Raw genomic sequence first — 17,731 nt, 5'->3', positions numbered from 1 at the left:
CCACATAGTACAACAATCAATTCAGTTCCTTGGTTCCCAGATGTAAAAAATCTTATCAGCAGCTCATAATTAATAATTAAAAATTTACAATTTTTAGGACGAAAACTTAGCTTTGCCCATTTTGGTTACATTCATAGTGCCTTAAAAAAGTCATTAAAGCTATCGGACTTTTGTAAGTCGCTAAAGCTATCAACTTGAACAGCTCTGATGAAGCTCTACAAAGTGAGGCGAAACTTCAGAAAATAAATAGTTGTTAACTATTTTTGTTTCTCTTTTGACCGCAACCTTGACCATCTTCTTCATAATTTTAAAAAACAGTTTTGTTTTCGTATGCCAACTATCTCTTATCATTTCACTCGTTGTTAAGTCGAACGTTTGGCATTATTTATTTATTATAAATAGTAATATTATGATATTAAAAACAGCGGTCATACATTCAACAGCCAGGTTTTTCCAGAATTAAGGGTACCCACTTTATGAGGCTGCATGGACCCCAAGGAGGGCTCCAGAACTCACAAGGTTGACTATTGTAACATAATAGATAATTACCTCTCAAGGGCGACTTAGAACCCAGGTCATTGGAGTTAGTAGCTTAGCACGACTGTGATACCTCACTCCCATAAATATTAATATTAAAAAAAAAATTCACTTTTTTGTTAATGGAATGTCACATTTCCTAGAATCTTCTCTGTGTAATTTTCCAAAATAAAATTCAAAGAGGCAAAAACTTTAAATAAGTATGAACTAAACTGAAAGGTTTTTCTTAAAAACTTGAGAAACAAGTCAGATAAAAACGTAGGGTCACTTAAAACAAAAAAGTAATGCTGGAAAAATTTCTAAGAGAGATTCATTAAAATTGAAAGATTTAATATATGTAAATAAAAACTTTTCAGAACAACTTTTCGATTTCGAAAATTTAAACTTTGTTTTTTAATCAAGTGGATAGAAACAGTTATTATTATAGTCAAGGGAATTAAAAGGTGGATGAACACAAATACAGACCAATGATTATTTTTTTTTTAATGAATGCAGCAAATTGTTTTAATTCAACACTCAATGATCAGAAATCATAATACTGAGAAAAATACAATTTAAAGCACACTAACATTAAATATTCTTTCCAACATAAAAATCATTGAACCAATGCGTACACTATCAAGAAAATTAATTAATCCTAAATGTAACTTTAAAATTCCAAATTTCCACCAAAAAATAGTTTCCAATAGATTGTTTGGTTTAGTAAACAATTAAATGAATCCCTACGCCAACTACGTTGTTTTCACAATGATTTAATTTACGTGAAACAAAAAGGATTGATTCTATGTTTCGGGGATAAAAACAAGAAATCCACATTTTTCATCATTAAAATCCAGACATCAGTAGACAAAACCATAATAATAAATGATTTTAGCTCAATTTAAAAAAAAAAAGATGTTCGGCTCTGTTCTGGATGGTTTGACGATTTCATTCTTGGCTGTAATAATGAGTTTTTGGTAAGATTTGAAACATAATTAAATGATTTAAGAAAAAAAAAATATATATATATAAGAAAGAATTAATGGTACTCACGTTGGGAATTTTCAAAAAGAATCAAAAATCGGAGCTCGTCCATCTCCAAATCGAATTCCATGTTGACAGCTTGCTGCCTCCTTCTGCACTGGCGTCCTCAAAGGCTTGCGGTAAAGACTTCGTCTATGGCAGTTTTCACAACACCGTTGTTTGATATCGGTGCAATATTGATATATGTTTATTCATTTTCGTCTTTATTTTATTTACTCATGTGTAATTTAGAACCATAAATAAAAATGAAATTTCACAAATTTATTTGTGTTTAAAAATATGATTCAATGAGAGTTGTTATGTTATTTAATGGCGCAAATTACACCATATTTTCTCAGGTTTTCTACTTTCCTAGTCTTTTAATGTTGAAAACCATAAAACATATTCGATGGAATCTAAAACTTTTAATGTTGACATTGTGTTAAATGAGAGAGAAATATTATTAATTCATTAATAATTAATGTTTATAATTTTTTTTAAATCGGGCTGATGAGCTTCAGAAAATAAAACCACTGGATATAAGAGATTTCTAAATAAAAATTATGTATGATTCCTTTGATATTGGTTTTAATTTTTATATGAAACAAAATAATAAGGAGCAGAGTTATGCTTTAGTTTAATGCCAATTTAGTTAAATTGGTTTATTAGTTTTGTTGTTATACATTATTATTTTATGTTAATCAGGAACAAATTAGTTAGCTTATCAATAATAAAAAGAATTTTTACATTAAAATAAAAACTTGATCAAGTATTATTAAAGTTTTGATGTATAATCATTGTAATGTAAGGAAATTAAAAATATTATTATATTAAAATGTTATTTGATTCAATTTAGATCAATCCTTTAGTAGGTTTGAATTATACTATGATCTCAGTTTCTAAATTTATCTAGTTATCCAATAAATGCCAAGTATTATAACTTTCTAAGATAAGTATTGATTTTAGAAAGTTTTTTTTTGGTTTTACCATCAATTATCTGATCAAATCGGAGTGAAGACATTTTGATATCAGAAGTATAACTTAAAACTAATCAAAATTCTAATATTGAACCCAAATTAAACAGTTATTAAAAGCCTATAATAACAAATGGGTAATAATAATCATAACAATTTTTATATAATATAGTTACTTTAAAAAAATATCAGTTTATTTTAGATACCGCTTCAAAAATTGTATGAACTGTTCGACACTAGATCATTTTTTTATCTGTTTAAATAATCTAGTACTCCTAACCAAATTGAACTACAATAGTAGCAAAAACTTTAAGTCAATGTTCTAGTTTTTTCTTTTCTGAATCTGAACTATTTACTACAATTCCCTTCTGAAGTTTACACCATCTGATCCTAAGTTAGGACAAAGGAGAAACATTGCAGTTGAGCATGATTATAACGCTTGTAGTAAGTTTTCGCTGTACTGGACACCTTCATGGGTTCTAGTTGTAATTTTTTTTCTAGCCATTGAGGTTGATTGTAATATTAACAAACCAAAGATTTCTTGCAATAATTTTTAGAAGTTGTCATAAGCTTCATATATAGACAGAAAACATTCAATACTAATTGGCAAATGCCTACTATTAGATGAGAAAATATTTTTTTAGATCAAAAAGTGTGTAAGTGGCAAAATGACTAACAATGGGGCTTTGCTAAGTTGATACAATAAACATATTGTAATAATTTTTATTACAACCGAAGTATATGGTTTTAATAATAATTTAATATAATGAAAAACCATTATTTGACACATTCAGAGGTTTGTATTGATAGTTAATCTCGATTTCCTTTATTTTCTATTTCTTTTTAATGGAGCTATTAAAATTATGCTTCTTCCATTAGGAATCAAGTCATAATATCATCATCGTTAATAAGTATCAACACTAGTTTGTCTTCACTAATGAACTAAACAGATAGGTGTAATATTTAGAATTAACCTCCATATGTTTTGTACTGTAATGGGGTCTGCTCAGGAACCAGTTACAAATCAGGGTCCTGTTTCTTAATGATAGCTGATACTATTAGTTCATTAATACAAGAATACAAACAATACCGTACAAGCACTAATAAGTTTTGTTTCATGAAGTAGTTGACTATTAGTGATATTAAAGAAGTAAGGCAGAATTCTGCAAGTCATTGAAATTGTTCCAAATACAAAATACTTCACCTTGGCAATCTCAAGTTTGAAGTGGCACTGGTTGAATTCTGGACCAGGCCTCAGTGATATAAGTGAATTAAACGAATCATGAGTTCTTTTCATTTACTAAAGATGAGAATAAAAATTCTCTGTTCTCACTATCTTGACCTGAATCATCAAATGCTGCAAAGGATGATTCACATTCTCTACAGTTTACTGATCAAAGTCTAACAGACTTTTTTTTGTAGTACACATCTATCTTCCTTCAGGAATCAATAGTCACAAATATGAAAGACATGGCTAAAACATAGGCTATGTCCTTCAACAATTGTCAGGACTGAAACTTGATCAAATTCTTCCTTCTATGGATCTATAAGAATACCCATTTTCGATTGTCAAATGATTAAATAGAGAATGTGTGGATAAGGAGAATTACCTTTTATTAACAGCCAAATATTTCTATTCTGCTTGAATAGTGGCATATATGTATTAAAAAAAAAAATTATTTTGTATTTCACAATTCTGTGGATTGTAACATAGACTGAGGTAACTTTTACTAAGTTATAACTGACAACCCTACTAGCTTTTATAGAGGGACCACAGAAAAGACAGAAACCCCTGTCTATGATAATCTTTTGAACACGGCCATTTCAAAATAAAGCCGAAACTTTTTTTTTTTTGTCAGATGTGAGACTCTTCACGCAAAGCAGTGGTCTTTTTTTAGAATATCCCTTTAACTAATTTGTTGGATAGAGCTTAGCAGCTAAATGAGCTCTTTCCCAAATCAGATTTATTTTTTTCTTATTTGGTAAAGACCTTTTCTGAAATACACCATATGACAAAAGTAAGACAACGGATGCTTCTAGAGGCCCTGAAGAAGCCATCAAGACCAAAGAGATAAATAGAATTATCTTTTTTCAGGAAAAAACAATTCTCTTACCCAATACTTTTTCTATTTTTCTAGAATACATTTATTGTTGAATCAAGCAGTTGTTATGGACCCATTTCTTCTTCCTTAGGTATTGAAGATGTATTAAGCCCATCTTTTTCTACAATTATGGAGTGATGTCATCTGAGCTGCAGAATAAACTATCTCTGCCTTAGATAATGGCAAAGCACTTTTGTTATCACAGAGTTTTATCATCCTGCTATCCCCAGCTTATATTTGTCTTTGAGTATAACCTTTTTGGCCATATTTCTTAGCCCTTATAATTTTCAGATTTAGACAATGTAACCAATATTCTTCCTTTTTTCTAATCTCTTTTATCTACACTAACTAATCTCTCAATTTGCAACCATGCTGTTTCTTTCTTCCACAAAGAACATCATTTCGCTACAGCTTTAAGTAGTACACTCTTAAGATTAATTTTTATACTCATGTTCACTAGTATTTATACTCATCCGTATGCTGAAAATTCATCATTTCCCAAACGATCACTAATAGCCAAATGATGAAAATTCATCATTTGTAAAGAACAGAAAATGAATGATTCTTGTTCTTTTGATTTTAAATAAATTACTTTCTAATTTTCACCAGAGATAATTCCAATAAAGAGCTGATTTTAGCTCTAGTTCCATTCCCTATAAGGTTACAAATGTAAACAAAAACAAAGTAAAAGCATATTATTTGGCATTGCATTCCGAACAATTTATTCAAAGTTTAAGCACTTGGATGTTTGGATATTTATTTCAGTAGCATTATTTTTAATTTTATAATGCAATTTTAATCAAAATGAAAGAATGAGTTATGTCCAAAATGGATAATGAAAAAGAAATATGTACTGAAAATTTATCTGATTTGTGAGAGTTATGATAACATTCCCCTTCATACTGGAACATGTTTCGAATAGTACCAATCGCTGAAGATATATTAATTGTTTAAAAAATTGAATATTCGAAAATAATTTACTTCATCTAATAAAAAAGAGAATAATAACTTTGTGTTTTCAGTTATTCATTTCAACTTTTTTGTGGATTCAATATATATTTTTTTTTTAATTCCGAAAGCAAAAAAATAAAATAAATTTATATATAAAGACATTTGTTTGATATCATTTTCTGAAATTTCTGAAAAATATAAGATTTTTATCAAGTTACAATGTTTTTATATAGACTATATCATTGCAACAGATAATTTCATAAAATGCCCTAACATTTTGTAAATGGTGGAGCAAAACATTACCGGATAAATATGTGTTAAACATGACAGACTTAATTGCAAATCTTTATCAATTTGATTGTTGTTTCATTTAATAATTTAAAGGTGAATAATAACTTAATAAAACTTACAATTAAGATAGAAAATGAATTTTAAGGATTATAGTCAAAGAAAGAGAAAACAGAAATAAGTTATGTAGCATTACTTCTGCTTTTTATTTACAATTAGCCAATAAAAAATATGAAAGTTGAAAATGGGGAAACTTTTTCAAATAATCAAGATATCATTATATGTAAGTAGTAAAAAAAATGTAATTAAATATTTTCATGTAAAATGTAATGATTTAAAACAAACAAAAAGTTTTATAAATTTGTATATAATTTACACATTTATGAGGTTTATGAGAGTGAAAGTCAATTTATTTAAATTAAAAAAATATTGATTTTTTTTTCTTTTTTTTTTTTTGTAAATAATTTCCACTTCATTTAAACACAACAGTATCTAGCATAGCACCAAGACACTGCACTATATTGGCCGACATCAGTACATCAACTTTCTCCTCTAAATGCCTCTTTGGATCTTGCTTTCCTACGTTCTTTATGGCCAACTGTTCGGGTGTCATTTTCTCCTCTTCTTCCAATGCCTGAAATTAGTGAATAGAAAAGTGATAAAAGCATACTCATAACTCACAGGATGTAAACAAAAATAAGAACATTTCAAGACTACAGGATTACCTAGCTAATAAATGATTATAACAACTAAAAATTTGATGCAGTGCACATATCATGCAATTTCACTTACCATCCAACTTATGCCACCATGTTTTGTGTAGATTGTTGGACTAGTGTAGAAGATATCAATTTTTGAAAAAAAAAAAAATCTAAAAAATCAGGAAACTCGAAAATTTTTATTTTTAATGTTATCATAAAAATATATACTCTAGAGTGTCTTGAGGTGGAAATAACAAATATCAACTCTGTTCCTGCCATAAATACAAAAAATAACAGGCAGTTTTGACTTATTCCAATTCGAACTGCTAACTCCATTTTTTCTTATAACAAGCAATGATAACCGGTTATTTATTTCAAATAAACAAAATTAAGGTTACTTTAAAGCAGCAGTTCCCAAACATTTTTCACCGTACCGTAACACTTGAGCCTTGTAGAACTAATTTAACGAGTATAAGACCTAGTTGATCAAAAAGTGTTTGATATACTGAGTTCAATCAACTATATTATTGAAACTTCATTTATTCTCTATATTTATCATTACCGTATTATTCTTTTTACAAATATCATTCCTTAAAGCAGTATTTCAATGTTTACTATAACCCGAGGGGTTAGAGAAAGGAACTGTAATTGAAAAACTGGGGAGGAACAGATAGTGTAAAACTGAAGTTATTTAGACTCCAAATAAAAAAAAAAAAAAGATTCAAAGCTAATATTCTATTTAAGAATGTGTAAACCTTTAAAAATATTTTCCTAAAAACAGCAGTTTTTAAGTACCTCTTACATCCTGCATTTCTAATATGTTATTACAAGCTTAAATGCAACTAAAACCAATAAAAAAATATAATATCTAAAACCTAAATGTTCGCAACAATATAAATAATGTAAACAAATACCTTGTTATAATTCTTAGCTAATTCAAGCATGTCACCAACAGTAGTTTCATTAACTTTACAATTGTCTGAATAGTCAGAGAGCATTAGCCCATCCATCCATGACTTTTTATGAAGATTTAACAACATTTTTTGTTCCAATTCATTTTTCCTGTAGTTGATGCTGATGGAATAGTAATGGCGATTTAAACCATGTATCAATGCCTAAAAATTTAGAAACAAGGTCATGAACATATATTTCTCACCCAATCATTTCATTGATTTAATAAATCATAATTAAAAAAAGAAGGTGTACATTAAACTATAAACTATTTAAGTAGCATAAATAATATCTATAAAACAAATAAATAAATGAGCTAGTTTGAGGTAGAAACACTTAAGTCTATCAAATAAGTAAGCAGTAACACAAATAGTTACCTAAAATATTACATCTTATTAAGAAATCTACAATACCATCAAACCGAACACCTTCATTATATAAAGAAATTTCATAATTAATTTTTCAAATCTCACACATACCTGCACAGAAGGTTTTTGTAAATGCCCCAAATTGGATGTAGTTTGTCGTGGTTCTTGACCAAGAACCATCATATTTGGGTTAATTAATCTGAAAGCATCAATGACTACTTTTCCTAAAATCAATGAAATCAATTAATCTTTTGATATAACATAAAAATATCAGAGCTAATAAAATCAGGTCTTGAAATTAACTATGGTTTGGCAGTTTGGCACTGCTTACTAACCAGAGAGGAAATATCAAGATCTATTTCTCACAACTACCAAGAAATGAATATTAACTGCCACAGGTGGGCAACCAAACCTACACCATACCAAAAGTGGTCAATGTTAGATCCATACCCCAAAATACTCGTTAAGTGTCTTCAAATGTTTCAATATTTATATTAGGCAAACATAAAAATACTATAACACTATCAATATAGTATAGTTTATTAGTTCTAAAAGTATAGAAACCTTATTAAAGTGTCAGCTATAAAAAAATGTAAAAATTTGTGACACTATCACAACACTTGAATTATACGTAAGTATAATATTTTTTGGAAATAGAGATACAACAAAACCTTAAGAACATCTAGAATCGCTATCATTTAATCAGCACAATTCTTCTTAATCTAGAAAATATCGATAGCTTACTTCACAGCAGAGTTAAGTACATGAAAACTAACCAAATTACAAATATAATTAAAGGGGAATTACAACTCTTTTGGGAAAATTACAACTTATTAATTTTCTTAAAACAAAGAACCTTTAATTTTATTTTTCGTAAGTTTAGGTTCCATGTACTCGGCACTACTGTGTAGTGCAACAATATATTTTGATGCTTTTAACAAATAACACAAAAAAAGGTAATTTCTTCAGTAAAATTTAGGAATAATGACTCCTATACTAAAATTAAATTTTAAATCATTACATTGAGGTTAAGAAATGCATAGAGATTAAGTGAAAATTTACGACTATTCCATACCAAGTACACTTAGTAAAACATTTGCTTCAAAAGAATAATAATTTTTTTCCCAAACAAAGAATTAATATTTTCTTTTATAATATGGCAGACAATGACCATCACTTGGATGTATCTAAAATGCTCAGAGATGACTCAGGGCACATTTTCACAAACATAAAGTAACCTCTAAATATAAGTCTAAACATATTTATGAACTACTATAAGCAATTGAACACAGCCTGGTCCTTTTAGCAAGTAAAATACTAAATAAAACACAACAAACCAGTACCAATACCATAGTGTTATTGATACTAGTTAATATAATTATTAATAACTAATCATAAATGTTAACTTACCTTTGACACTTTGGATTGGATCAACTACAACAGCAACAGCTCTTTCTGAAAGAGCTTCAAAGCTTTGCTGAGTGTTGATATCAACACCTGATAACCAACATCCAAATCCTGGATGGGAGTGATACCATCCAACCACCATTTCTGGGCGACCAGTTTGCTTTAACATGTCTAACATTTTTGCTTGAAAAACTGGATCCACAGCTTCGACACTTACACCCTAAAATATATGTTAAACTGATATAGATACTATCGCATAAAAATGTTAGGTATTAGGTAAACAAAATGATAAAGGAACTAATTTGATTTAAAAAAATTGGATATTTGTTATTATACCTATGTAAACAGTGAAATGTTCAATATATACAACAAAATCACATAGGTAGAAAACAAATTCAAAACACTATAATTTCAAAGTTAAGAGGTACTCACTGTTCCAGTCTGTGGCATAGCGAACACATCAATTACTCTTACAGTGTAGTCATCAACAAATTCTCCTAACATAAGTCCCATAACTTCCATTGGCACCCCAGCTCTACCATGTTTTAACATCTTAAGTAGAGCCAGTGAAGAAATATAGACTTGCTCTGCTGTATCTACAACAGGAGCATCTGATGGAGGTGGTGCTTGACTCAATCCAGGCATTCCACCCCCTAAACGCAAAAGACGATCCATTCTATAACAAAAATTTATTCAGATGAGGATGGAAATCTTTACTTGACAACTAATTTATCAGCAATGAACATTAAGTTTTCACAAAACTAAGGTTGATTTAACTGAAGTAAACTCACGTCAACTAAATTTAGCGTAAATAATAGAAATATCTCAAATATTGAAATTCAAAAGAGACAAAACATCAAAAAGGACAGAGAAAATAATACCTAAATCTGACAAGGGATTACTTCATGAAACAAATCAAAACCTTTAAACGTACACAATCTTGCAACCTCATGTAAGTAGGTTGGCCACCACAATATCGAAAAATGTCAATACTACAGTATGAGATTAGTGTCTTTATTATTTTGTTATTTAAAAAATACTTATATTCTATAATTATATACTTAAGCTAGAAAGTTTTTTTAAATAAAAAACTAGACTTGACAACACAGTCTAAATTTCAACTTCTCAGATCATTCGTGAATATAAATGTAGCAATTCAATTCAGGCAAATTTTAATTACATACTGATTCATATTTATAATTTATTTAATAGGAAAAACTGAGGGTTATAATTACACAATTTTATGCATATTTTTAAATTCACAACCCATAGTTTTCGTGTGTATCATATTCTTACAAAATATGTTGGAATAAAGATGTTTGCAGGAAAGCCAAAGCTCATTCATTACCTTATGAATGTTAATTTTTTTTTATAAGCGAGTCATCAGTGAATTAATTTTGACGGATTATACATCTCTTATTTCTTTTTTTCACTAATTTTGGTTTCAAAAAAAGGGATTACTGCGTAAACTACGTTTTCTGGGAGGACAATATTTAATATTTCTCATAAAATGTTACTACAAAATATTTGTACAAAAGAAAACGTGAAACACTTGTAATTTGCTCAAGAAGACAAATCTGAGACTAAGTGGAACATTCCATCGATATCCCTTGTCGGCCAAATAATGAATGAAATGAATGGGGCAGTAGCGGAGGTTTTAAATCCCCTCTAAAATGGAATTCTCGAGCCCAATATTCCTTGACATTCTAGTGGAATGGACATAGACCCGAAGCAGTTACCCTCTGCTGCTATCTCGGCTTGAATTACCTCATAAGTTTCTTGTGTAAAATGTTGACGACCGATTCCACGTTAAAATTACTTGAGCATCTACTAACCAACATATGTTTATGGAACGTCTCCTCAGACGCATACAAAGATATCTCTAGAAAGGAAAAGTTATGACCAACTTAGTACAAAATTTAATTAAGCTGATATATATCTATTTGTATCCTATCCTATCCGATGACACTATAGTCCTTCAAAGACCTTGGCCTACTCAGCGATCCTCCTCCACACAGATTTATCTTTATGCCATTCACCATTCTTCGACAGCCAACAACCAAAGGCCCTCTTTTACATCCTGCAACATATTTATTCCGCTGATTGAAATGTCATTTTATCCTCATTTACGAGAAAACAGAGGGTTAATGGCTACTGGTAGCTGAAACCGGTTGCCTAAAGCGGGTCTCTAAGTTTATATATAAGACCTAACCATTTCTAGAATAAACTAAAAATCTACCGCTGTCATACTTACAATTTTCGTGGCCCCATTCTGTATTTCATTTTTAGTGAGTTAGTGAAGAGATAGTCGTTTTTTATTTCCATCTTTATACTATTCATCTTGAATCCACTACCGTTTTATTTTTATTTCTCACGCTTTTTTTAATTTTTAGAGCCCAAAGATTAGCCATAGTTATCTCGAAGAGCGCCAGTTCCCATTAGCATAAGTTGATAGACAGAACACAATTGCTAGAACGACAATGTTGTTATATTATTTCAAACTTTCCTTCAAATTTAGGACTGCATTGGAAGAGAGGTCTTCGCAATATATTTGCTTGCCAAGGAAAATGTGTTTAAGCAATTTGAAAAGAAAATTTGAGCAACTAATAAGGAACCATCTAGGTATAATAACAAAACCGGATAAAAACGGTTAAATTTATTATGCCCAAACAAAAATTTGACTACAGATACAGACTGATACCGATCAGATATGTTCGTTGAAGTCTAAATTTCTAAATAAATAAAACTTAAAATATGAATGGAAATTTTCGATTCTCAGGACAATCTTATTTTTCGTTTCCAGTATATAATTAATACATAAAGCTTTCCAACATTTGGAGAATTTATTTAAAATCCTTAGTCGTTTTTTCAACAAATTTCGTTTTAGAAACATTGAAATATTACTAATTAAGGGGGGGGGGGTTCAAATATAAAATTACTTACCACAGAAAATCCCTTTTTTGGGGATAAATTTTTACTAACAATATTTTTTAAAAATACATGGTTATTGCTAAAATATTGAATTGATAAAAATATATATACATATTATTTGTTATGAAATTTACCAGAAATTCGAAAACCGGTTGGTACCAGTTGCAGTTTAGCGGTAAAATTAATCGTTTGATCAAACTTGTGTGACGAAGCATTCGCCATTGTTAGTTAGTTCATCTGCCGGGTAGCTTAATATTTGTTTTAGTCATGGCCCCTAGAAAAGCAAAGAAGGATTCTGATACATCTGATTCAGGACCTGACGATATAGTAGAGAAGCCAGCAGCCAAAAAAGCTAAAACGAGCCGTGCTAAAGATGATGAAGATGAAAACTCATGGCATCTCGATAAGAGGCGTTTTTTGAAAGTTAGAGAATTTAAAGGAAAACTCATGGTGGACATAAGAGAATTTTATGAAGCTGATGGTGAACTGAAACCTGGTAAAAAAGGCATTTCACTTAGCGTTGAACAGTGGAGAAAACTGTGTGGCGCTGTTGATGAAGTTAATGAAGCCCTTAAAAATATGGCATAAAATTAATCAAGATGCAGTTCTCGTTGTTTTACCAGAACATTGGTTACCTGGGACTTTTCATGTGAAGCAGTAAGTTTAGTTATAAGCATTTTCTGAGTTAATGATATATAACATATTAAGTATGTTGTATATTGTCAGTTTTTATAATTCAATTTGTGTAGTTTTTCTGTACCTGTATTGTATATGACCTGAAGTGTTCACAGTTAATGTAACATGATTTTTTAAGAATCATTCAATTTAGAGAGATTGTACTCAAAAAGTTTTGAAAACTTATTTTGTATTGGTTTTTACCACAGAGATGTGTGTCATAAGTTGTTAATAAAGTTCGTTTTATTTTTTTTTTATTTTAGAGTTTTATTTAATTCCTAATCCTCGAGCAAAGTTGATGAACGACAAAATTCTTTTTTATCATATCTGTTAAATTGGTAATGTAGACCTGTGGTATAAGGAAGAATGAAGTTATTTTAATCTTAATTTTATTGTATTAAACAATTGTATTTTTGATCTGATGAATTCAGTGTTAATTACTATAAATTTGTTTCGAACAGTTTCTTCTTAATGGGAAGGAATTTCTTACATTTGATTTAATACTAAATTTAAAGGGAAATTTTGGACTGTAGTTATTAAATGACTAGTTGTTTTGCACAGGGTTGGTGGGAACTTCTGATAAAAGATTGTACTATTAATTTTTATTATAAATATCAAGTTACTGTACTGAAGAAGTAATACATTTTCTTTTTCATTTTGTGTGATGGTAGTGACTACTTAGATTAACTTTTTCAGCATGAACTCTGATATTTAGTTTTAAGTCAAACATTTAAGGTTACTTCCTCTTCAAATTAAATAATTAAATCTTCCTGACTAAAATAATTATATCCTGTTTTTATCTGTATAAAAAGCTATTATTTATCTGTTATAAAACAAAAGAATTTCCAACAAAAGCATAGTTATGTACAACCCCTGATGAAGACCTGAAACTCAGGTCGAAAGGTCGGCATAAAATAAATAAATATAGTTTTGTTTATTTATGTTGTTCTTTGCTGACCGCAATCCGCCGTATTTAGGCAGTCCTTTCAAAGATCGAAGTATTTTATAATTATCTTAATCTACACATTTTATATGCATATATAAATAAAACAAGTATTAGACATTTATTGAAGTATTTGTCATCACTGAGTTCTTTTGTTCCATTGATTTTAGAAAAAAAAATTTAATAAATTGTATGTGGTATTTTCAAAGAATAATATTGGTAGAAAGTTATGGTAATTGACTCCTGGTTGAAGTTAAAACATTATAAGAACAATTTTAACATTTTGAATTTTTTCAATTCCTATGTTTAATGATTGTTTAGCTCAGTTTGCAATAACTGTCTTTTGCTAATGTTATCACTAATGACCAACTTAGTTATCTATTTTAGTTCAGTCATTTTCCAATATGCTTGTAAAATATGTTAATTGTACATTAAGTGTAATTTTTTTTTTCTTATTACTACTTTATTTAAGTTATTACTATTTTTTCTTTCCCATTTTATTTTATTGATAAAAATACTTTTTTCTGAAATATTAATTGTTGTTAAATCATTTTATTTATTCAAAAGTTTTGAAGTTGAAGTTATTTGAGAAATGACACTTTTTATTTCTGAAATAACTAATTATTATTAGTTTCTCATACCAATAAAACAAATCCTCTAAATTTGGTTACTTCAGACGTATTTGTGTGCTGAACACTATTTATAAATAGTCTGATAAAAATTAAAGAGTATAGAGAATTGTAGTTTTTGAACATAGTTTTTTGTTAGTAAATATACAAATATTCTATTTGACACAAACACAATACTGATTTTAACCAAATCTTGGTTAAATTTCCATGTTTCTACTCGACTGTCAATAAAACATGACCCTTTTATTTCTACATCAGAATTTTGCCACAAATTCTGTCATCGCTTCTCATCCTATTAGCTAAGATCAGAGTACGAAGAATTTTACCATAAGATTAGCAGTATCAGTCTGCAACTTATTCTTGGTAGACTAAACTCTTTGCTTTATTTTAAAGACTATAGTTAAGATATATAGAGATATAATTTATAAAACTAAGCCCCAGTAGCTAAATTGATCACTCCACTGAGCTATTGATTTATTTGGTTTATATTTTCTAAGTAGGCACTTAATTCCTGAAATTACCAACCAATTCTAATCAAAGTCCAAAAGTAAATTGGCTATGTGGGTTGCTCAAACTCTTGTAATATTTGATGTATTACCTCAGTCCAAATGTTCTTCCTTATTTTAGATGAGATAATCAAGAATAGATCATATTTTGTACTTAAGCTTTACAAAAAGAAGAAAAATACGTACTTTTATTAAATCTCCAAGACTATTCAATGTGGAATATAACCCAGCTCAAGATAAGATAAAATTTAAGGAGTGGTTTGAATTCTACTTAAAGGAGGCTGGAGGAAATGAAATATTTGAAGAGAAAGGAAATGTTCTCTTTTCAAACATATCATAGGTGAAAGAACAGTAAAAAATTTAAATATTGTATCAACTAATTAAGATAAATTTGAGGATATTATAAGGTACTTATGTGAACATTCTCATGAATATCCTCCAAAGAAATTTAAATTATAATCAATATCAATTTTTTACATGCATTTAGTTAGAATCTGAGTCAAATGCAGACTATGTAGTAAGGTTAAGAGAAGTATCCAAGACCTGTAAATTAAAGGACAACTTGATAGATGGACCGATTGTTTTTCATTCTATTTTGGGTTGTAACAACAATTCTCTTAGAGAAAAAATACTTAGGGAGAAGGATTTATCAGTGAATAAAGTTTTGGAGCTAAGTCTACTTAAGGTAGTGATTAAACAAGGAGAGGCAATATCAAGAGATGTCCACATAACAAGAAAATAACCAAAATAAATATCTTTCCAATTAAATGGAATAAAACTTCAAAGAAAACAGTTCATTCAAGTAGAAGAGTTAAAAATTGTAGTTATTGTGCCTTTGAACATGTTTTAGGTAAGTGTCCTGCATATCTATATGCAATCTTGTAATCAATGCCATCGCCTTAGCCACTTTGCTTCACATTATTAAAGCACATCTAGTGTCATGATAGAAATACAAGCAGGGAAACTTTATCCTATGAGATCTTTGTAAAATAGTGAATGAAGAGAATTCTAGTAAATATTGGAATGTCAAGTTATTTCTTTTTGGAATGACATAAGTCTTTAAATTAGATACAATGGTTTAAGGAAATTTGTTATCTGAGCGGCTTGCTCACAGAATTGTAGGGATGACTCATTCCAAGAAGAAACTGATAACATATTCAGGTGAGAACTTATCTGTGGCTGGAAAATGTAAATCACTATGTTCAGATAAAGATAAATTTTAGTTGAATTTTGAAATATTGAACACCTTCTCGGGCTAGCAGCATGTATGCCTTAAATTTAGTTGCTGGTATAAATTCTACTGAATAAGAACGATATTCTGATCTTTATGACAAGTTCATATAGACCTGGATTATTCTTTGGACCCTACAGTGCATCCACTTATGAGATTCCATTTCCATTACGTTTTCAAGTAGAAGAAGCAATTTAAAATCAGAAACCTAGGAAGAGATTATGAGTAGAATATCCATCAAGTTGGATAAATTCTCTGGTTCTTGGATAGAGTGTTATGTAATGAGGAAAATGTTAAATATTTTAATTATATAAATAAGTTTTTTGGCAAATGGAACTTGATGATGAATGGATAAATGTATATACTTATAATATATCTTGGGGTCGCTATAAATTCTGTTCTACAACTTCTGTTTCGTTGTGCCACCAAAATATTTCATGCTCAATTAAATGGTATTTTCTGGAAATTTGGCAGGATTTGATGTTTTCATTGCTGACATATTGCTATGGGGTAGAATGAGGGAGGAATATGATACTAATTCTAGAGATGTATTAGACAGAGGAAGAGTCTTTTAACTACCAAATACAGTTTACAGTCCAAAGTGGTTGACATAAAAGGCATTAAAAAAAAATTGGAGTGACAAATAGAAGCAGAGCAAACATTACTTCGATTGACGGGCACAGCTACTCTATACAGAATTGGAAGAAGGGCAGAGGGAATGATTCCAGACAACTTCTTGTTCACAATGGGTTCCAGTGAGAAAAAATGGATCATCCTAGACCTTATAGTTTGATGATTGATTTGAAGTAGGGAGATATTGGGATATACATGTGTATTGGTATAAATGTAGTTATTCTAATTATTACTTGCTAATGTAATTGATATAATAAAGTCCTTTTACATTAAAGTAATATTTAACAGATAGTTAACAATACATATTTCTGTAGCTCTTTGCTAATACTCATTGTCTATAGCTAGAAGTTTCTTTACAGAAAAAGTTAAGATTCTACATATTTACATATAGATTGGATATAGATTATGGTTCAGCTTTCTTTTTTATATAGGTCATAATACTTATTAGTTCAATTTCAAAAAATATCTTTTGCTTTGGTTAGGTCAAATTAAAGACTTATATTTATGCTAACATACATAAAAAACTAAAGTTTTGTCCACAATTGAGGAGCTATGAGAAAGCTAATCATATTAGATGTTTTTATATTTTTATTATGAAGGCTGGAATTTAATTTTTCAATTTATTAAAACTACCTTAATTTTAAGTTTTAAAAAAAAATGTTATACACAGTATGTAGAAAGGAGTTTTAAAAATATTATTTTCAAGCAAAATTTCCTATATAATTACCCCTAACTTTTTACATTACATGTCCTGCTTAGATTTTAATTGTGTATTTACATACGAATATATCTTTTGTCAAAAAACTAAAAAGTATTAAGTAAAAGTAGAAAAACTTTAAAAAGTTTGAACAAAAATGTAATTAGAACGTTGAATGAAGAAAAATTTTCCCCCTATTTTTTTT

At 29.2% G+C, this 17,731-nt stretch overlaps 2 protein-coding genes across 3 annotated transcripts; one reads left to right on the top strand and one right to left on the bottom strand.

Annotated features, from left to right (window-relative positions):
- Positions 1-6,159: 6,159 nt before the first annotated feature.
- Rpn11 (regulatory particle non-ATPase 11) lies at positions 6,160-10,257 on the bottom strand. Of its 2 annotated transcripts, none has more exons than XM_014437931.2 (6): positions 10,163-10,257; positions 9,714-9,957; positions 9,285-9,501; positions 7,986-8,098; positions 7,470-7,670; positions 6,160-6,488 (listed from the first exon to the last, which is right to left on the bottom strand). In XM_014437931.2, exons 2-6 carry the CDS (start codon positions 9,954-9,956, stop codon positions 6,327-6,329), a joined length of 936 nt encoding a protein of 311 aa, XP_014293417.1. In that variant the 5' UTR covers position 9,957; positions 10,163-10,257; the 3' UTR covers positions 6,160-6,326. The 2 variants fall into 2 exon arrangements, with proteins under 2 accessions (XP_014293417.1, XP_014293418.1); XM_014437932.2 differs by having other exon boundaries at positions 10,073-10,212.
- A 2,140-nt stretch (positions 10,258-12,397) lies between these two features.
- Positions 12,398-13,144, top strand: LOC106692018 (RNA polymerase II transcriptional coactivator). The gene has a single exon (XM_014437925.3). It carries the CDS (start codon positions 12,480-12,482, stop codon positions 12,798-12,800), a length of 321 nt encoding a protein of 106 aa, XP_014293411.1. The 5' UTR covers positions 12,398-12,479; the 3' UTR covers positions 12,801-13,144.
- The last annotated feature ends 4,587 nt before the right edge of the window (positions 13,145-17,731 follow it).

Source organism: Halyomorpha halys, unplaced genomic scaffold (assembly GCF_000696795.3).
Source record: "Halyomorpha halys isolate HHAL.00 unplaced genomic scaffold, Hhal_1.1 Scaffold7317.1, whole genome shotgun sequence".
NCBI classification, from domain to species: Eukaryota; Metazoa; Arthropoda; class Insecta; order Hemiptera; family Pentatomidae; genus Halyomorpha; species Halyomorpha halys.
Note: the sequence above shows the minus strand (reverse complement) of the source record. Positions and strands in the feature narration are given on the sequence as shown.

Bases quoted from the DNA above. Each gene is read 5' to 3' on its own strand.
- Rpn11 (XM_014437931.2), bottom strand. From the start codon at position 9,956: ATGGATCGTCTTTTGCGTTTAGGGGGTGGAATGCCTGGATTGAGTCAA. The intron at 8,099-9,284 runs GTAAGTTAACAT...CATTGATTTTAG, and splicing joins TCCAATCCAAAGTGTCAAAG to GAAAAGTAGTCATTGATGCT. The intron at 6,489-7,469 runs GTATTTGTTTAC...CACTAATTTCAG, and splicing joins TAGCTAAGAATTATAACAAG to GCATTGGAAGAAGAGGAGAA.
- LOC106692018 (XM_014437925.3), top strand. From the start codon at position 12,480: ATGGCCCCTAGAAAAGCAAAGAAGGATTCTGATACATCTGATTCAGGA.